The sequence below is a fragment of the Corvus moneduloides genome, chromosome 2 (assembly GCF_009650955.1).
Source record: "Corvus moneduloides isolate bCorMon1 chromosome 2, bCorMon1.pri, whole genome shotgun sequence".
NCBI lineage: Eukaryota > Metazoa > Chordata > Aves > Passeriformes > Corvidae > Corvus > Corvus moneduloides.
Genome location: NC_045477.1, coordinates 93,763,032 through 93,784,427, shown reverse-complemented (window position 1 = coordinate 93,784,427; position 21,396 = coordinate 93,763,032). Strand labels below are relative to the sequence as shown.

The following is a 21,396-nucleotide window of genomic DNA, read 5'->3' as shown; positions in this document are numbered from 1 at the left end:
CTCCTGCCCAAGGAAATAGTCTTAATTTTCTGAGCTCCTATTTCCTCTCTGGATTTTGAATAATATTCTTCACCTACTGGGTTTGAGTTTCCTGTGCCAGTTCACCTTAAATAAGTGTGGAATTTAAATTCCTGAGTAAATAACACTGTACCAGCCTAAAAAAAAAGAGGTCTTGAATTAACTTACCTTTGTAAATTATCAGCACAATATTCCTGGATGTGACTGAGGTTAAAGAGTTTAAGAATATCTACACACAGTGGATTTAAATTCATGCCCTAAACCATTTCAGTTTTCTTTATGGTGAGGCCTGAAAGCCTATAGACATTGATTAAATTACTTGTAATAAGATATTGCTGTAGTTATTACTATTTAAAACATAAATAATGTTCTTCTTTCAGGAGAACTTTTTTGTCCACAAGTAAGAAATAACTATGAAAAAAAATAAAATGTGCAACTTTATATTTTGGAACATATTTTATACAGGCATCTGCAGCATTGCTTCTTGGCTGATGGCCAGCAAAGCCATTAACAGTAACTAATGGCACAGAAGGAAATTTTCTTCCAGTACTATTTACTAATGGCTAGGAAAGAAAACTAAAAATAGACTTTACAAGTTTAGGTGCCAGACTGCAAAATCTGAGACCACTCTGTTAAGTTCTAGCTGCTCCACAGTTTTACACTCTCTGAAGTTCTGGGTCGCTGATTTCATCAATGAGAAGATTAGGAATGAAGCAAAGGAGGGAGATTTGACTCCATCTGTGCACTAATTCTCTTAATATTTTATTATTTTTCTCTAGTCCTGATATAAAACCATAATTAGAAACTGAATGTTTTGCTCCCTACTTCTGGTGGGTATTAGGAGTCAATTTTGGGCATGTCTGTCAAACATACACTGACCAAACTGCACAGACTCCTCTTTTTCATGATGTATGTCTGGTCCCTTCCCATGCCACTCCAGACATCCCATTAATCCTCATCTCACAGAGTTTGTCTCTGTCCAGTTGCCCCAGACAATTCATTGATTAAATCTTCTTAAAGATGAAATGCTGAATTTGCACCTCACAGTAATTCCTCCGTTAAAGCTGTCTCTTGTGAGCCTCCTTTGGAAGATGAGACACTATCCCTTCTTCACCTTCCTTTCAAATTTCCACATTCTCTCTGTCTCCAAGGATTGCCAGCAGTTCATATCACCCACCAGCCAGTTTTGGAGATCCTACTCCCCCACAACTCTGCAATGAAGAAGCAGGTTTCACACCTCTGACACCCCACTCCATGCACCTTTGTGGCCTAAGACCACAACATAAGGGTACTAATTTTGCCCTCGATTAAATATCATGTGGCAACTGTGTGGCTTACAGTGCAATTTAAGACCTGATTTTGTATGATAACTCTTTCCCTTAATATCATGTTTTAATTTAGATTTATGATATGTCAATATAACTTGCTATAGGACTGAGATCTGGCACAGGGCTTTTGTTTAAAAAGCTGAGGAGCACTTCCTCCTTTGGTGGAGCTGGGTTTATTTGTTGATTTTCAGGTACAGAACTGTATTTCATTGTTAATTCAGTATCGGTACAGAAGCAAAATCCTACCGTTTTAATAACATACCACTGTTTTAATAAGAGGAAGTCGTATAATTTCTCTGGCACAATAAGGAAATACAAACAGAACTCAAGTTTCATAAAGCTTTGTACAGTTTCAGTATAGATGATTCATTATAACTTACTTAACATAAAACCTACAGACATGAGAAAATGGGGAAAAGAGCTTGTAGGGTGTTTTTCCTCTGGTGATGCTTTTCGAATTTGTTAGTTTATATTCTACCTGTCTTGAATCAGAAACCCTTTGTAAGAAATGGGAAATGATAACTTACAGAAATAAGTTCTTTTATGGACCAGGACAGACAAGTGCTTACCAGCAATATAAAAAAGAGAAACATGCAGGTTCTAACTCTTGCCTCTCTGACTCTTAGAGTATCACTTACAGATACTTGAGTTGGGCAGCTAAGGTCTGAGTGGAGGAGACAGAAGGAAACCTGACAAAAACACGACTGAACTTGGTGCATTTCTTAACCATAGCTTTGACTTTAGTGCAGCTGTAATGGCGGGTTTATGGACTTATGGACTCCAGCTCAACTACAGTGCCACGACACAGAAGACAGTGGCGATGCTGCTTCCATTCTGCAGAAAATAACTTCATAAGAGGAACTAAGTGTCTAAGACTTAGCTAAAATTACTCAAGACCATACTTCTTGCTTCTCCTGCTGCTAGGGAGACCCACCATTGAGAGTGGAGCATGGGCACAGAGAGCCACTTGGAAGGGAGCTTTGTAGAAAGGTTGGGAGGTCAAGGGCTGTAGTGCACATCCCTCTGGTTATTTCCGCTTTTTTAAAGGAAAAGTTTCTCTGTACAACATATAGGCAGACACACCACAAAAAGCTGGGAGAAAAATATAGGGCCTCTCTTTCCTGCTAGCTAGCAGGCTACAGGATTAGGGTCCCTTTACCTTTAATCCCAGTTTCTTGCTTCCTATCTGCAACTTCCGGTTGTAGCATGAAGAATGGTGTATGCATTTGAGCATACAAGGTGGGAGTGGGGAATGGAGAAGTTACATACTTTAAAAGGAAGTTTCCCACTTGCTGAATCACAGGAATATGGTGTATGTTCTTGCCAGCCCATGCTTACAAATAAAATCCTGACAGCACTCCTGCCTGAAAACTCCTCTGGATTTGTACATACAAGGATACCTCCTTTATCCATCCAAAACAACCGTAGGTGAGAGATAGGAGCCTGCATGTTGACATTGATTTAAGTAGCAGGAGTCACGGATCATCACAGCAGCTGACTTTAGGCAGTTTTGCACAGCCAAAATCTAAGCTACCAAGAGGTTCCCAAGTGCTGAAGATGTCTACCAAAAATCCTTTTGACTTAAGGTCTTGCTTAGGCACCTTCAGTGACATTTACATGCCCTGAAAAATGCCGTTCTGTTTTTAGCTATTTCCTGGAATTGCAGCTACTCTGAGGTCAAAAGCAAGTTGAAGTAATCAATCTGTGCATTCACGTGTCAAGGATGCCTTTATATATGTCTTTCCTCTGGATGCAGACCATAGTATGAAACAAAGGCAGTGTCAGCTTCCACCCATAGCATTGCATGCACCCAACTACTGCTGTTTAAATCCACGTCCAAACCCCTACAAATGTCATGTTCTCCTCTTTCCAGCAGTGTTTCATTGGAAAGAAAGCTTGATATAGGCACAGAAGAATTTGAGTCTTCTCTGAGCCACTAAGTACCTTAATACAGCTCTTGAAAGTGATATGAGAACAAGTACGCTGGTCCCCAGAGGAAAATCATACTTTGGGCTGTATAAGAGCTTTGTTATTTCTTTTGAAGCAGTGTATGAGGGGCCCTAGAGATGCAAACACTGATCTTCTCTGCTCCTCATATAACTAATGGCCTTGCTGGTGCCATCATTTCTGTCTCTTCTTCTGACTTATACTCTTCTACTTCTCTGACAGCAAACCGAGCCTTTGGCATTGGAGCTAGATTGTCTGCTCTGGTGAAGCGATGACGGCCACTTGAATTTCCTCTTTGACCTGGCAGATTGGATGGAGCTGCTCCTCTACCCAAGTGTGCCATTGGAATCAGTTCTTGGCGGTGCTTGGATTCCAGTGGCCGTAGTCGGGGCTGGGATCTTGACACTAATGGGAACGCAGCATCAGAGCCACTTCTATGCTGATCTAAAGAAAAATAGACAAATAACACATTTTTTAGAGAAAAGAGAAATGCCATGGTATTGGCAAGGAGAGATAAAGGGTATTCAATACAATATAATACCCTGGAACTGAAGCATTTTAAATAATTACTATAGAATAAGGGAGAAGTCAAGAACTAAAAATAGCCCTAATTTTTAATTTTCATCTCAAAGCTGATGTTTAAAATATTTTATTTATCTTATCTCAGCTCTGAAACCCCAGAGGATAAGCGCATTCAGCTACTTTTTGGTGTCTCACAGACCTGCCCTGTGCCTTCACTGCAAAGGTGAAGGGCAAGAGTGAAATGCAAGAGTGTTCCTTTATGTAATTTGAATTTTCCTCAAATTTCACAAGTATACCTCGTGCCAAGGTATAAAGCATTTTGAAACCCACAGTGACAAAGAAGAAAACTCTAGTCCATTAAAAATCAAGTTTACCAGTGTCCTGTGACTAAGAAGAGGGAAGAGAAGAGTTTCATCTGAAACCAGGGGTGCTTTGATTTCTTTAGATGTCTCAGATCTGCTCCTACCAGCTTGCTTTGCCGTAAGTACATTGTGAAAATTTGCCTGCAATAAGCCAATAACTGGCATTCTCATCCTGTTGAGTTTATAGAATATACCTTTTCACTTTTCTTAAAGCCACTTTTAGTCTAACTACACAGTAGCAAAGTAGTTAATGTAAGAAACAGCTAACAATCTAAGTAGGAGGTTCTGGGATGTAAGCACAAAAGTCTATGAATAAAATTAGTCCAAATCCTGCTACAGTTAAAGTGCACATGTATTGCATATGGTCACTGAGTCAAAATTTAACAAATTATTGCAGATCCATAATTATTACATTATTGTAAGCTAATATTTATTTCACAGTTGGCACAGTAAAGCACTGCTGCTCATATGCCACGTGGACATACTACACCCTAAGCAGGATAGGATTTCTCAGATTTCAAGGGCTTCTACCTAGCCCTTTGGGAGCATTACTTCTTCAAAGTATGAATGATATATATTGCCAAAGAAATAATTCATAGAATCATAGACTGGTTAGGGTTGGAAGGGACCCTTAAGATCCCTTACTTCCAGGCCCCCTTCCATGAACAGGAAACCTTCCACTAGTCCAGGTTCTCAGTCCCATTCAGCTTACTAATGAGCACCTCCAGGGATGGGGAGTCCATAACTTGGCTGGGCAACAACAACCTCTCTGGACAATTCATTTATGAGTGGCAAAAAGAGCTGACAGGTGACTTAAGGATCTAATTGTGGTCATTTCTGGCCTCTTAGTTACTAAACTTTCTGCACACGCTATATATAAGAGCTAAACCAAGCTTGCTGGAGGATGCTTTTTCCAGAAGGTCTCCCAGGCATAGACAGAAGAGATGACATTTATCTCTGCAAATGCATATGTGCATATATGAGGTTGTCACTCTAATTCCCTTCATACTGAGTACTTCTCTTTTTATTTTCCAAGTGCAATTCATCTCATCCCAAGAGTTTATGAGAGGACTTTAGGGTGGCTTTTTCCTGCTGAAGACACCTAAAATGGTGTTAATGCTACCCAATGGCCCTAAGATGGGACCAGAAGCTGGACCAAAAAGTCTATTTATTTGCATAGATCACAAGGCAGGGCTCAAATTCAGGCCTATCTAATAGTAAAAAAGTACCTCCATTCATTGCTTCAGGATTTAGCTCTCTCCCCACTAAAATAATATGCCTACCTCCTATAGCAGCATTTGGTCCCTTGAAAGTGTCTGCAGTGATTTTAGGTCTGAGACTGCTGTGTGGAACACTTTAAATCTTTTAGAAAGACACATATCTCCTGTGATGATGCCCTGACAAAAAGGACAACAAAAATCCCCTTGAGTAACATTTATTTTCCCCTCTGAGTAGATCCTATTGGTTTCCATTTTGCTGTCGTCATGTGTGGGTGCCCATACAGGACTTAGGATGGAGTGTTTAAGGCAAGAACCAATGACAGTGAAAGGAAGAATCTTGGGAAGTCCAGGGAGAAACTAGTGCAGGAAAATAAAGGAAAAGGAGGATAAAAAGGGCCAGTCAGTACATGTGTCCAGTAATGCCCTGCACTTGATCCACACAGTTTATCCTGTTTTTTTCATTTGACTGTACTTCTGACTGTGTTCCTCTATTAGCAGCTCCCTATACTGTGTGCTTGTGTGTGTGGAGGGCTGAGTGCCAGCAACTGGAGGGACTGGGATGCATCTGTCAGTGCAAAATTGCTGGCAATCATCAAGCCAGAGTAGCCATTAAGTAGGATAAGAGGCTTGGGAACTGCCTATTGGAGCAACCACGAGTTTGGAACAAAGACTGAGGAGGGCAGAAGGTCTGTAAGCTGACTACTGGAAGAAACACAAGGTCCAGAGCAGTGACTGAAGAGACCATGGGATCTGTGGTTGGCTACTAGTAAGGCCATAATCTGGACTGGGTACCAAAGAGAGGTTTGCATGTGTGTGTCCCTGTGTGTGAGGAGAGGAGACCAGGGGATCCAGGAAGCTGCTCCAGGGAAGACTGGCTGTCCAAGGCCAGCTACTGGAGGGTCCTACAATATATGGAGTGAAGACCATGTCTCTGTGTGCATGTGTGTGCGTATGTGTAGGGCTGCGTACCAGCAGCTGTTATGGGGCTGTGTCCCCAGGGGATTACATGCCCAAGTGCCACCAAATGTGCAGATGGAAGGTCCAGGGCCAGCTACTGAGAGAAGCATGTATGTCAGGCCAGTTGCTGGGGATTCAGATAGCATGTATGTATTTGTAATTTTTCACTAACAGTCTGTCAGCCTCATCAGCCAGAGAGGGGACAAGGATGACGCCATCAGTGCTGTTTGCATTTGTGTGAGCACTGTGCCATGTCTGTGCTGCTCTCTGTGTCTAGCTGTGTGTACACGTGCACTGAATTTTGGTGTGGGGCTGTGCATTGGGAATACCTGCTCAGTCTTGGTACCTGCAGGACCTGGGGGCATGGAGCTCCATCAGTCTCACCTGGACTGGGCTACAGGTTCAGCAACTCACAATAATTTTGCATACAGTTTTGTCTGTGGGGCTGCGGGGAACACATAATTTGTGTTCTTGGGCTTGGCCAGGTGGAATTGCAGGGATCACAGGAATGTTTGTTCAGGAGGGAAAAAGAGAAAAGTAGGAGGTGCTGGAACAAAACAGAAACTGCTGCAGTAATGATCATATAAACAACACAGATAAAACAGAAAGGAGAGAAGGGTGTATCTCATTTAAAGAGGCCATGGACTTCCATGGGAGTATTCACGTAGTACTGTTAAATCCACCAAACAACTGGCCAAGTTTCTTTTGCTGCTGGAGTAGGATACAGAGTAAAGTGTTTCCATTACCTGTAAAAGTAACATGCCTGGCTTTCCTTCTAGTGGACTGGCGTGGACCCTGAGGCAAGGAGAGGTAGCGTACTTCCCTGGTGTTAACCTGTGTAGGAGACAGAAGTGTGTTCAGTGCCCGTGGTTGCCTCCACTTGGCACTTACTTGGTGAAACAGTAAAGAGGGATGGTAATATGCTGCACCTTTACAGCCAGATTTTGAGAGGTATGATCAATGGTTAATTTGGATGGTTGAACTCAACGTCAGCTCCAGTGAGAATGTCTGTCTGATATAATAGTCATAGGGTTTTTTTACCATCAGTGGAGAAAAACATGTTCTTCTAAGATAAACCTTTCTTATTTCAGGTGAAAAATTTAAATACAAATCATGTATCCAAAAAGAACTTATTTCTCTTCCTTAGCCATGATTATCTCAGCTGTAAATGTCTGTGCTGTTCAATGCCTACCTTTGGTCAGACAAATCTCTCACTGATTGAGAGCCCAAATCTTCAACGTGCCAGACACTTTGCATCAGGCCTTTTTTGATTACACTATACTTTGCACACGCAAAATCAATGCAAGTTACATTATTTTACCACAAGCAGCCAGAGTAGCTGATTTCTGACCAATGTATAGAGATCAGACACGAAAACTTTGCTGTTCACATGCTAAGTGAAGCTCTTTCTTCTTAGGTGCTGCATGAGCATACCGGGGGAAATATCCATTTTAATTATAGCAAAGAGCACATAAAAATGGGTGTCTTTCCATGCTTGCAGAGAAGCAGAGGCAATTTTACATAAATAGCAGATAGATAACAGGTACCGGTCTACCCCAAGGCAAGCTGTTTCCCTTCCTGCAACTTTGCCTCAGGCTGTGTTCCCGACGGATGAGGATTTCTTGCGCTTGTTTCTCACTTGTGTTAGTAGGTAGATTGTGCCGGTTGTATGCTGGTGCCTGAAACAGAAAATGCACCCAGCTCATTTCTGTTGCATTTGCAATGTTAATCAGTCTGGTCAATCACAGGACCAAGGGGACATCTGCCTCAGCTCAGTCACCAGCTCACCACAGAGCTCTCTGGTATCTCATGGCAAAATGCAGCCATGCACAAACCTCACTGCCAGAGCAAGATGCGAGGAAGCACGAACACAGCTCTAAGTCTCAGACCTCAAGGGCTGCATTTTGATGCCATTTTTGATAGCCTCTTTCCTGCTCATAGTGCAAGTATATAAAATACACCTGCCTAAGAAGGTTATTTTCATCTGGGCTTGTCATCTTTTTGTCATCTCTTTTCTCATCACACATTTGGGAGCTACAGATATGATGCAGGTCCCAATAAAGAGATAACTGGTGAACTCAGCTCTGAGCTTTGGTACTAATGCTACTGAGCATGGAGCAAGCTTCAGATGCACTCAGGAACAAAGAATGTATCTCCAGAATGAGATGTACAGCTGAGTTACCTTTCCGTACTTGGACAAACTACAAATTAATATTACCCTAAAACTGAGCATCATTTAAGACAAGCTTTTTAGTTTATTGCATATATCTAGTGAAATGAAGGAAATCATTATCTGCCTTAAAGAGAAAAATTCTTTGAAATTTATAAATGCTCTTAAAAAGTAGAATCTGATCTTAGTTTCATGTGCAAGGCTGCTTGTAAAGCTGGTCTGCTAAGCCAGAGCTTTTCAGAGCTGAAAAAAAGTAGTAGAAGTGGCCTTATTTTTCTTCCAATCTTTTATTTCCAAAAGCACAGCATTGTCAATACTACACAGGAAATGACTGGCAAAAATAGCCATTAATGTAATTGATTTTGAAGAGGGGGAGTTCATTTCAGTAAGCTAACTATATATGCAAATTGTCGCTGGTAAGATAAGAAATTAATATCATAAGGATAATTAGCCATGGCAAATCAAACAACGTTAGGAATGAATAACATATTAATAATGCCACATTTAAATGAGCAGGCCCTACCATTTTCTAGTACACGTGTGTTACATGAGTTAGCCCTGTTTATCAGCATAATTTCAAGGTTACTCTAATACATCCTCTACCACTCATTGCTGTGGGCGAGCACTCAGTTGTCTATTCAGTGCCCAAGACTGGATTAAGTAGATACCATACCCTGGGCTGCGTCAGGGTCAGTGCAAATTTCTGCAAAACAAATCCCTGCTGAGGTATTATCACACCATTTTTACAGAGAAAAAAAAAAAAAAAAAAAAAAACACTTAAATGTGTAAAATGAAGCTCCGGAGGACGTGGAAATTTTTTTCCTTCGTTTTTTTCCTCCTGTGGCGCGGGTAAATGCCGCTCCCACGCAGGGCTGCGCAGTGTTTGCCGGCGCTGGTCCGCCCGCCCCCGCAGCGGAGTTTCGCTGCTGCCAGAGCCCTGCCAGCCCTGCCTCCCACGGCCAGGCTGCCCTCCCGGGAGCCCGGGGAGCCAAGAGAAGGCGGCTTCCCATCCAGACAGCTGTGCAGCGAGGGAAGCCTGACCTCTACAGCTCATTCATAGATTTTCCTGACTTTTCTCGCTGCCGTCAGGGTGAAGCCGATGGAAAAAAAAAAGCCCCAGCTTTCATTTATTCCACCCAGATCAGTGCCCAAGCCCGGGGTTCTTCCCTGCTTGCCCTCCCCGGTCGGCTGGGAGCGGCTGCGGGCTCCCAGCTCCCAGCAGGTGCCCCGGCACGGGGAGGGCAAACAAGAGCTGCGGGTCTGCAAACAGAGCGCGACAGCCGGTGGCTCACACACCCTTTGTCGCACTTGGTACAGGTTGTGTGCCAGGACATCTCTCATGGACTCCACCTCTGCGGGGGACAGCCTGTGCGCACGCTGGTTCCTGCTGCTCCTGTAAATAAAAGGGAAAATTAAATACGATATTAATGAGCTGATTAAATACTAATACCATTAAATAATGCACAGTCTATTTTTAGTGCTAGAACAGAAGGATATGAAGAGTCTTTCAGTGACCAGCAACACCTGGAAATCATCCAAAGATGAACAAAAAAAAGGTCAAATTTTGCTCTTTCATGGGTTTTATCCATACAGTGGGTAGTCAAATTGGGCCCTAAGTCGTCATACAGCTGGCAGCAGAAACTCTTCTTTCTTAAATAAGAACTTCCTTCTCCATAAAGAAGTTCCTATTTAAGGATTAGATTAGGCCATAGCCAGCTCAAGAAAGCACTGAAAGTTCCCTCCTCTGTCTGAATAAAGACCTCAGCATGGTCTAGCAGTCTGGGCTTTGTCATCTTACTGATTTTTACTCCTTTGAGAGAGTGAAGAAAATCCTTAAGAATGAAAGAGTATGCCAATTGTGAAGCCTGAGAGACCTGCCCTGTGGTGAGGAGCACATATAGAGTTTCCTTGCTACTGAAAGTGTTTCTGCATTTGAAATGAAAGAAGTACCTAAAAGATTGTGTTTTTTAAAAACTTTGACAAGCCCACAGTCACTTGTAGCTGCCTGGTTTTTTCACTAGCAAAACAGTGGAGGAGGGCTGCGGTGAAATGTTATCGGGTTTCACTGCATCAGTCAATCACTGTGAGAGGTAGTGTTCAGATGAACTCCCAGGAAAAGAAAGGGAAATAGGTAGTGATCATCCAGGATGAATCAGTCTGGGTTCATCTAGTTGTTTCTGATTTTTTCCTTTCTCCATGTTGTTTTCTTGCCTCTTAAAAAAAAAAAAAAAAGTGATTGCAAGTGTTTGTTTTCAGCTGTTGTCCTAAAGTGATGTCTGTAAATTGTGCAATTAAAAAATTGATGATGATCAATGTACAGTATTGCCAAAGATTTGTGTGCATCTATCTCATACTTCCTCTAAAATAAATTTAAAACTTTTAATGGCAAAGGAAGATGGATCTCAAGCTAAACTGAGATTATGATGTAAACATAGGAAAAAGGCTGGAATTTGCAATTACATCTAGTTTAACAATATTACCACTGTTTTGTTCTATAATCTAACATGAACATCTTGAAAACTTTTAGGACCGACCTGAACTGCCTCGATTCTATATTTTACTGCCTCTCACCATCAAGTAGACAGTGATCCCTGGTGCCCTGGCCCTGTCCAAAGCCTCTGGAATATAAGAGTTAATTCCTAATATATTTCAAGGTTTCGGGATGTGTTTTCATTCTGCCATCAGACTAAAACTGAGATCTGACATTTTTTTTTTGTGAAGTAAAACCAGAGAGAAATTAACAACAGACTAAGGTATAGTATCAGAACTAGGACTGGGATAAGCAAGAGGTTAAGGACCTCACTGAAGCATGAGAGACCCATGAGTCTGCCACTGAGCTGCTGGCAAGTCAGTGTGACAGAAAAGGACTGCCTTTCTGGATTTGACAAGGAATCTTATCTTGACCCTGACAAATACTTCCCAACAAATATTTAATTGAATTCATCAAGTCTCAAAAATTGTAGCAACAACAAAGTTATTTAGTTACCATTAGGAAAAAAAGACCTTCAGTGCTGCCCAATTCCAGGCTGTCTGGGTGGGTGGGTGCATGGGTTGGTTGGTTCCCTTTTCATTTGCTTTCAGTTCCCAGAGATAACACTGAGAGGATCCAGGGATGCTACATAAGGCTTGGGTGTACTGCACCTTTACTCCAGCTGGGTGTGGTGTGTCTCAGACTGGGGTTCAGCCCATGTATCCTGCCTTCCACAGCAAGGAATCCAGACTCCCTGCCGTCAGCAGCCCTCATCTGATGTCCCTTTGGACAACAGGGAGACCCTAGGTATACCTGGGAAAGTACACACAAACACAAACCCTGGGGACTGTCAACAAGTATTGGTCTCTAAAATACAGGCTTGGCTCATTTGTGTAATGCAAATGGAACTGGAATAGTTGCTGCAGGTGGCTTTGACATCACAGGGAACAACTGCCTCCCTGCTTTGTGCTTCACTGAATGTGTCCACAGGGTCTTTATCCCTTACGGTTGGGCATAAATATGGGAAAGGATCTAAACAGGGAAAAGCTTGACTCCACTGTGGAGACACCAGATTCTCTCTTTACTTTTCCAGCTGCATACCTGACTTTCTCCACATGCCAGCACAGAAGTAGCCAGTTCTAAGTCGTTTAAAAGCTTATTATTTCACTCTTGAAGTGAATTAAATAGAATAAATAAAACTCCTTGAGTTTCAGTTCAGCTGGGGTAACAAGAGAACAAATAGCATGAAGATAATCTATATTGTTCTGGAGCACAAATAAAAAACAGTCATTCCTTTCATGGGATTGGATATTAACCTACCCAACTGATAACAATGCATATATATGGTAATAAGGAATAGATTGCTTTTACATTTTGCAATACCTTAAGAAAGGACTTTCAAAAAACCCCAAATATGTTCGGTATGTTACCGAACATGTGAAGTAATCCTTATTGAAACAATTTCTTTGTTCTTATTGAATCTTCCAACATGTTACAACAAAGAATAGCACAGGATATATATATGTGATGAAAAAAATTATAATACGCCATGAAAACTGTCTCTCTGTAATGATAGCCATGACAGTATATCTTTCTTCCTTAGATATGGAGATAGTTGATACTTGATACATTGATGCTTGCACAATCTGTGTAATACTATTTTTCATATTATATCTAAAATTTTGGACTTTGTAAACTCTCCATTAATCTTCACTAGTCCTGTGAAGGAATAACATTATTGGGCACAGCTCTCTCATAACTGTACTACCACAAATGACAACACACTTGGTTCTGATCTGTACTGTATTGATATGTTTTAAGATTTACCAAAGCCAACATTGCACCAATATGAAGCCAACATTAAGTAAACTCAGTATCAAACCATCTTTTTCTCTAATGGTCATATTTCCTACAATTTCCTACAAAAAACAGCCATAAACCCACAGTTTTGATAATATCTCCTAGACTCTGCTTTTGCCATTTCCATCCTTATTTATAAGGCTTGTATTCTCCAAAACATCATAACCAAATGCTCTGCTTTCATTCAAATGTGGATTTTTTGTTGCACAATCCATGGGCAAATTTTTTCACTCTGCACTGGAAATACTGTGAATTGGACACCCACTCCACCTGCAGGAATCACACCAGCATGAATGCAATTCTGCTAATCCACAGTATTGGAGATCTGCTTTGATTCTTATAAAGTAAATCTCTTTGTGTGCATAAAGGCTGCAAAACTGATCAGAAGTGTGAGTGAGAGTTTTCTCACTACTCTGACACTGCTAATAATGCTTTACTTGCCATACATTGGAATTTTATTTCAAATCTCCTCTTGTTCATGGCCAGAGTTTTGTATCCTCACTGAAGACAGGGACTTTGGGTACACGCTGTCTCAATTATATCAATCAGACAATTTATAAATACACTTAGAAACCTTTTACACAGGTTCATTTAATTGCTGTGAGGAATGGCAACAGGAACTGCTGTATTGGCTCAGACCAAAGGTCCAGCTAGCTCAATATCTTGTCTCCTGCAGTGCTCAACAGCAGACACTTATCAATGAACAGAGGTGGGAAAACGTGTATTTTCCTAGAACTCTCACAGCCTGCAAGATCAGAATGGTTTTGAGCCACAGGCTGCTTTTTTGAAGTTGACACTTCATTTTTATAAAGGCTTTCTCATCAGAGGATGAAGCATAGTAAAATTCAATTATAGCCAGAGTAGAGACAGCAAAAATTAGTCCATCATATCAGCTGTTTATTAAAGAGTATTTTTCAATCTAAATTCTCAGCTCAGGAGAGAATTTCTGAACTCTGATGGAGCAATTTTTCTTCTTTTCTCTCTCCCTTGGGAAAAGAAGAGGGATGTGGTTTGACTGCCATGGATTGTCTAACAACCTTGCACATTTTCTCTTGGCTCAGAATGGTTAAGGGATTACAGCAGACAGAAAGGAGCCTGACATACATGCAGGTTTTTTTAATATCATCCATTCACCAAAGAATAATTTAGAGAGAAAAGGGCTAGGTCTTACACTGCGTGCTGACATCAGTACAAGAAAGCAGATTGATCTTGACATGATTAAGCCAAAGTTTCAAGAGAGATTTTAATTTAATATCCAGTTGGTATTTGGATTTTCTCTTATTGGCAGAGATCATCATTCAAAAAAAATAATATGCTGGACCCTCCCAGAGGCTGCTGCAAAATGGAGAGCGGTTTAAGGATGCAACAGGGAAGAGCAGGCAACAGCAACAGTGGGCAGCAAGAGCCTGGGAAAGAATTTGTGGAGGCAAGTGCCTTCAGCAGTACCTGTACTCTGGACAGTGTGATGCAAGGTGAGGATAAATACATGCATGTCAGTTATGGTGTGCAGGAGGGAAGATTTGTGCAGACTCTTCTCCTAGAGGGTAGTTCCCTCCGTTCCCTCTGGAGATCCCACCAGTTTTGTCCCCTGGTCAGTCTGATACCAAGTTGCATTACTGTTTGATAGAATCATAGAATGGCTTGCATCTGGTTCCAAACCCACCACAATGAGCAGGGACATCCTCAACTCTTGTCAGGTTGTTCAAAACCCCATCACATCCAACCTTGAATGTTTCCCAGGATGAGGCATCTACCACCTCCCAGAGCAACCTGTTCCAGATTTTCACCACCCTCATCCTAAGAAAGTTCTTGTACCTAGTCTGAATCTACCTTCTCCTAGTCCTGTTGCTACAAAGCCTCCTAAAAGGCCTGTCCCCATCTTTCTTGTAAGCCCTCTTTAAGTACTGAAAAGTTACAATCAAGTTTTCCCAGGGCCTTCTCTTCTCCAGGTTAAACAGCCCAAACTGTCTCAGCATTGTCTCGTAAGAGAGGCGCTTCAGCCTGCTTTGTGGCACTCCTCTGGACCTGCTCCAACAGGTCCATGTCTTTCCTGTACTGAGGATCCCAAAGCTGGACATAGTACTGTAGAGTCTCACAAGGACAGAGCAGCAGGAGAGAATCCCCTCCCTCAACCTGCTGGCCATGCTACTTTTGATGCAGGATATGGTTTGTCTTTCTGGGCTGCAAGTCCACGTTGACAGTTCATGTCCAGCATTTCCACCAGAAGCATTCTCAAGTCCTTCTTGGCAGGCTGCTCTCAGTGTTTAATTGGACAAAATTGTTTGTTTGGGAAATACCAAAATATGGCAAGACGGTTACAGGTTTGCAAACTGGAGTTGCAAAAATTGCAAATGCTACAAAGAAATCTGCTCTCAGAAAAAAATTCATGGTTGGGATAATGGAGTCAGGAGCAGTATGCAGGTCTCTCAGCACCTGGCAGGGATTAACGAAACCCACTGGCCAGGTAAGCGATAAGTACATCTGTCTTGGGTCACTACTGTGATTTAAAGCAACTGGAGTGGCTTCTGTACCTGACTCATGGTTCAGGAGTGCCCATCATCGAAAAGAAACAGAGAAAATGTCCATGGATTTAATTTTCACTCTCTGAGCGAAGTGCAAATATGACAAACACCAAATTGCACCTGCTCTTCTCATAACTGTCTTCTTTTTGCTTATATTTCAATTGAAGTCATGGAATACCTTGGGTACTTCCTCATTTTTGTCCCGTTCTTTCCAGCCCCTACTCTGCAAAGGGTTGGGAGGTTAGTACTCACTGTAAAGAAGTAGAGGATGATTTTGAAATTTTCATGCCACTCTCAGCCATCTCAATGGCCAGTTTTATCTCCATCTTTTTGTACAATGACACAAGGCTGGATTTGGGCTGGTGTTCCCGAATTAAAATTTTCTTCAAATACTTATTGTCAAACTTCTTAAATCTGCAAAAGAGATAACAAAATCAAAGGGTAAAAAAGGAAATATGTTTTCGTTTCTGTAGTACAAGCTGATCTTCATTCAAATGCATACATCTACAATTCAGTGGTGGAAGCTGAATACAAATTAGAGGCACCTGTGGACTCCTGAAGGCCTGGTGAGCAGAGACTTTTAGGGGGATATTTGGCATAGTCTACTGGTCCACAGAGATTGCAGAGCCCGCTAGACAAAAGAAAGAAACAAGCTGCAATCAGAGCAAAAAAGAGGGCTGCATGTATGTTTGCATATTACACTGCCACATTTGTCAGAAAAGAATATGGGCAGTCTCCAGGCTTTTGTACAAATGTTGTATTATAGTAGGGCATAACAGCAGCAGCTGCTCTTACTGTAATCCTGGCCTATTCAGCCAGTCACCAATGAGGCTCTAAGTGGCCCAGCAGTTACAGTAGTTAGGGCCCATTACATTGCTGATAATTTTGAATCCTGACAATTAGAGCGGAGAAAATACATTTCTTTGTACTCTGAATAACAGAGAAATTGAAAGGACCCCAAAATACCATGTGCTTGCATGCTGCAGATTGTAAAATATCGCTAATGCGTGGCATAATTTGAATGCGAATGTGTGTGTGTGTCTTGGAACAGGTACGTGCTTTCAGGCAGACATTTAGCAGAACAACAGTAGATTTTCAGCAGAGCAACAGTTCTGTTTCTTTCAAAGGAACAGTTTACCACAGCAAGGTAAGGTGCTCCACAATGCTGGGAAAAGTACTACAGCATTTGTATATTTTTTTCCTTAGCAAAGGCCATTTTTTATTCATTAGTAGCAGAGGTAGGGACACAAATGTTTGCACGGGGATTAGAGCTCTTAATGTTTTTCTGTGTAACAGAAGGCCTCCTGGATTGTCATCACTTAGGTAATTAATTCTGATACACAACTTTAAAGTTGCATAGATAGGTTTAGGGATTATTTTTCATATAATCTTCTTACATTAAATGTCTTCAGACACAGTGTGTTTTTTGAATCTATCTGTGAACCAAAATACTACATTTATGGCTAGTTTGGGCAAAATTCTCTTTTCAGAGCTATCAGGTAGATGTGAGACAAAGAGATAGCATTTACTCACGGGTATGTGTAAATGCAGCTATTTCAATGGATTTACTGCCCCAACAGAGATTTGTTCCGTTTATTGACCGCACAGACAGTGATGTGGTCCCAGCAGATGGATGTCCTAAAGCTATCTCTGGACTGTCAGAGCCAAAAAGGTATTTTTAGTTTCGGGGTTTGCCCTAGTACATTATATTGTTACTCCCCACTGGGACAAGAATTGGGTGCAAACTAGTCATCCTCTTCCCACTGTTAATTCCTGGTTTCCATAGGGAGAAATCCAGTCATGAAAGGACTTGCCACGTGTCCCAGCAGACACCCTTGGCTGGGTTACTGGAGTCCAGTACTGAAAGGTCAGACAGGATTCCAGCACGGAAGTCTGGGCATAGCTAGGATAACGAGGGATAACTTTTAGCCCACAGTATCCTAATAAGATGTTTGGGGGAAAGAAAAATCGGTCTTTCCCCTATTTCCCTTCACATGCTCTGGTGGTGGCCACACCACACATGTCCACAGGGCTCCCTTAGGGAAAAGGTAGAGGGAACAGCACATTCATCTCTTCTGGACAGTGCTTGGAAGAGCCACAAAGCTTCACAAAACCACCTCATCCTGCTTATGGAAGAGACAAGGCGGGCCCTGCATTTCTGAGTGAGCACTAGCTCGAGAGTATCTGCTTATGTTACTGGATGGTTAAATTCAAACAATCCCTTCAGCACTCTTATTTTAGATATTACTGAATGCAAAGACCTGTAAGGACAGGTGACTGATTATTACTGAATATCTACTCACCAGCAAGGGATCCTATTTGCTATGGAGGCTCACAGCAAAAGTCAGTGTGGCATTGACACCATATGTAGCTTATGTTCTAAATCCAGAGTTAAAGAAGCATTGCCCAGGATCCCAGATTTATACCAAAGCTACGTACACAGGCTGCTGTCTGCAGCATGAGTTCCCATGCCATGTTTTTCTTTCTGAAGGCTTATTTTCTGCTTGTGCAGATTCAATTTAGCAGGCATTGTATGAGCACTGGACTCTCAAGAGTTAATGGTTACTCAGGAGTTCACTTTTTTAAAAAGAGATATGGCACATGACCCCAGCATTTTAATTTTCTATTCTATTTACCTACAATATTTTACATGATAGATATTTTATTATATTAGACTGCAGTAAGGGATACTTACTTATCTCTCAGCTGATAATGACTCCAATGTCCACATATGTCTTCAATACCAGCCTTCAAGTGATCCATCAACTGTAGAAAAAAAATTGAAAAATTTTAAGTGGCCATTGTGAAAAAAGAATGTTACCACATATACGCACTTGCTGACATGATTTTGAGATTTATTTTGTTATTGGAGCATGTAAGTTAATTCTGAAAGAACCTACATTTCTCTAAAAATCAAGGCAAAGATCCCACTGTGGCAGCTTGGCTTTTTTTTGATGGAGGCAAAAAATTGCCTGGTCCTTTTTGTCTGCTGAACCCAAAAAATAAATTCTTGGTTCTGTCAACCAGGTTTCCCCTCTGCATGTGTGACCTTCCTGGGAGAGGCACAGGGCCAGGTACCAACACTTTCACCTTGACTGGTAAGGTGTCTGAGGAATTTGCAGAATGATGTGAGACTGGTCATTGCTAACCATGATTACTTTCAGTAATTTTTTTGTGCATTTCTAGCATTATAGAGACAGAAAAAGGCCAATTTTTACAGACATATTGTCATAAGGAATGCTTTTAAATGCAAGGTTAAGTGTAAATGTTCAAATAGTAAGAATTTAATTCACTTTAAATTCAAAATCACTTGAGATACTCTAATTTTGCCAATGTCTCTGTGTGTGTTTCATTTGAAGGCACAGCGTTTCTGTTAATTTCAAACGTATCCCCTGTTGTGAAATGAAAGAATGTACATACCTTTTCTATAATGTTAAATCAGATAGAACAACTTTCTGTTATATAATAGTAATTTGAGAACTGAAGTAAATGTTTGAGAGGAGAAAAGATCACTGCTCAGAATAACTTGAAACTAAGTTCGCAGTCCAATGGTTCAACTCAGTTCAATAAATCTTGATTAAAGACTTTTAAGGTTTCAGTATGTCTAGAAATGGTCAAAAGTTGGCAAAAAATGTTTCTGACTGATCCAGCTGGGAAGGATGGTGAGTGCATTTCGTAAACATTTCATTTCTGTCTCTATCCTCCCATGGTCAAAGTACCAGTAAATAAGAGACTTACTGTGCTGCAACACTTGTGAAGTGATAGTATAATATGATAGTAAATACGAATATAAATAAGATGCAATATTTTAGAAAATTACCCCTAGGGTTACCTCCATATATTCTTAAAAGTAATGAGTGTCCAAATCCACTGAGTGCCAGGCTTCCAAGTGCCTCGCTCTGCCCAGCTCTTTTGGAATACCTGTTCTCTTCTTTTTGGGATACCAGCTACTGATATAAAAAACTTACTCGCACATGAATTTCTTCATTGATAGATTCCTTTTTGTTTGTCTTTTTAACATCCAGATATCTGACCAATGGTCCAATTGTAATTCCCTGCATTTGGAATAATGAATTGAATTGTTAATCATCTTTTAGGCAAAAATAGAAAGAAAGTGAAAGAGGATAATTTTAATCAATTAGGAAAGCTGTGTCTTAGCACAGAAATGAACTATTACTTGTATGGAGAGCTAGAGAAGAGAATTAAAAATCAAAAACTTTGTTTAAAAAGGGCTTTTTCAGTGAGATTATATTTATTGGCATATTCTAATTATGTAAAGTAACTGACTCATTAACAATCATCTTCAAAAGCGGACTCACTTAAAAGAAAATACTATCTTTGTGAGGTCTTGCAATCTTTTTCTTTTTTCATTTTGGTAAATGAATCCATTTACTTCAACACTTTCAGTATTAAATATTCCAGGGGTTTTTCACTTAGAAACAGCTTTCAGATTTTCTTCTTTCTTTACTGCACTGCTACAGAAAACCATTTTAAAAGGCAAAATAGAAACAAATTGTTTTTTTCTGAAACATTCTGGTGGAACCTAAGTGCCTTTCTTATCATAAGTGCATAGTGCCCCATTGGCACCCTAGATGATCTGAGACCTTGGTATTGGAAAATACAATATATGGGATGCACATTCTCTAGAAGTTTCAGTTCTTCCAGCTACAGCAGTAAGCAAGGTGGAATAACCCAAGTATCTAAAGTAGACACCTCTACTTAAAAATGTGACTTATTAACTTGGGGTTTTTTTAATATGCTTTTACAAAGGATTTCAAAATATTTGTGTTTGGTCTCCAACACAGACAAAGATAAAAGTACAAAATTCAAAATCCATCATAGAACAGGCATACTGTTTTCTGGTCAGTTTGAGATACATCACTAATAAAGGATGAATCAGCCCTGAAATGTAAAGTTAAAATACTTATTAAATTGGAAGCACCGGGAAATGCATGGGGAATGAACATAAGCAATTTTGGACACCAAGTGCCCTCTCCCCTGAATATTTTAGAAGATACATGTTTTCAATAGAGAATTTTTGTAATATCTAAAAGCCCTAAGAAGGCTAATTACACAGTGCAGTGCTAAATCTGGCCCTAAAATGCAATAACTTGTCCTAGCCTAAGAGTAAATTCAACACAATTTAACTAGGAAGCTTTCAGTCACCTTGATTACATGAAGGTTATCCATTAAGGAATATACGTACTTGGATGAACACAGTGAAATATATAACCACAAGAGTTGCAGTGATGAATAGATTTTTTCTAGGGAACAGATTCACTGGAAGCAAGAATGCAAGAGAGAAGCTGCTGGCTCCTCGGAGGCCGCTGTAAGAAATAATGAGTTGGTCTTTGAAGGTGAAGGGATATGTCCGGAACTTGTTACTGATGTAGAAGAGAGCAAAGACACCTAGGAAGGGAAAAATCCGCAGCTATTATTAATCAAGAAGAAAAAGAAAATATTAAATATTAAAAGCAAAACAATGTCTTGGCTTGGGGAGCTGTTGACAGCCCATGTTTTTTTCAGTTTTGGTTTCTTGCAGCTCCTCTTTGACCAACTGCTGAAGTTGGCTTGTGTGAAATATCTCCTATAAAATACCGTGGTTCCTAACGGCTTCAGGATTTAAATTCATTAATGCAGTTTAGAAGAGAGATTAGGGGAAAATATTTACTTCCTATATTTATGTTCCATAGTTTTCTCCAAAATGTTCTGGAGACAAGAAAAATGACTGGTTGAGAGTTTTTCCTGTGCCTTCCCTTGCGATGTTTCCTGCCTTCTGCACAGAATCTGCCTAAAGTGTTTGAACAGTGCTTTACCAACAACTCCTGTGGACAGGTTCACTGAAAGACAAAGAGTAATAGCATTTTAATTTTTAATCCTCGGGCTTATTGTGTCTCTAATTCTTTGTTTATTTCTCAAATTTCATTTTAGTTTTAATAAAATTTTAAAATTAATAGAGAGTCTGAAGCTGTCTAGGGACTGCAACTTTTCTTTCTAGGGCACTTTTAGCTGTTCCTTTG

General features: G+C 40.6%; 1 protein-coding gene across 1 annotated transcript in view; it reads right to left on the bottom strand.

The window, feature by feature from the left end:
* Positions 1-1,569: 1,569 nt before the first annotated feature.
* SLC9A4 (solute carrier family 9 member A4) overlaps positions 1,570-21,396 on the bottom strand; it is a 36,927-nt gene continuing 17,100 nt past the window's right edge. Inside the window, exons 6-13 of the mRNA XM_032100405.1 lie at positions 20,583-20,785; positions 19,345-19,431; positions 18,072-18,142; positions 15,629-15,790; positions 9,821-9,917; positions 7,902-8,033; positions 7,101-7,188; positions 1,570-3,737 (exon numbers count right to left, since the gene is read on the bottom strand). Of these exons, the coding sequence (XP_031956296.1) occupies positions 3,439-3,737; positions 7,101-7,188; positions 7,902-8,033; positions 9,821-9,917; positions 15,629-15,790; positions 18,072-18,142; positions 19,345-19,431; positions 20,583-20,785 (1,139 nt within the window). The 3' untranslated portion in view covers positions 1,570-3,438. The remainder of the gene's footprint in view (positions 3,738-7,100; positions 7,189-7,901; positions 8,034-9,820; positions 9,918-15,628; positions 15,791-18,071; positions 18,143-19,344; positions 19,432-20,582; positions 20,786-21,396) is intronic.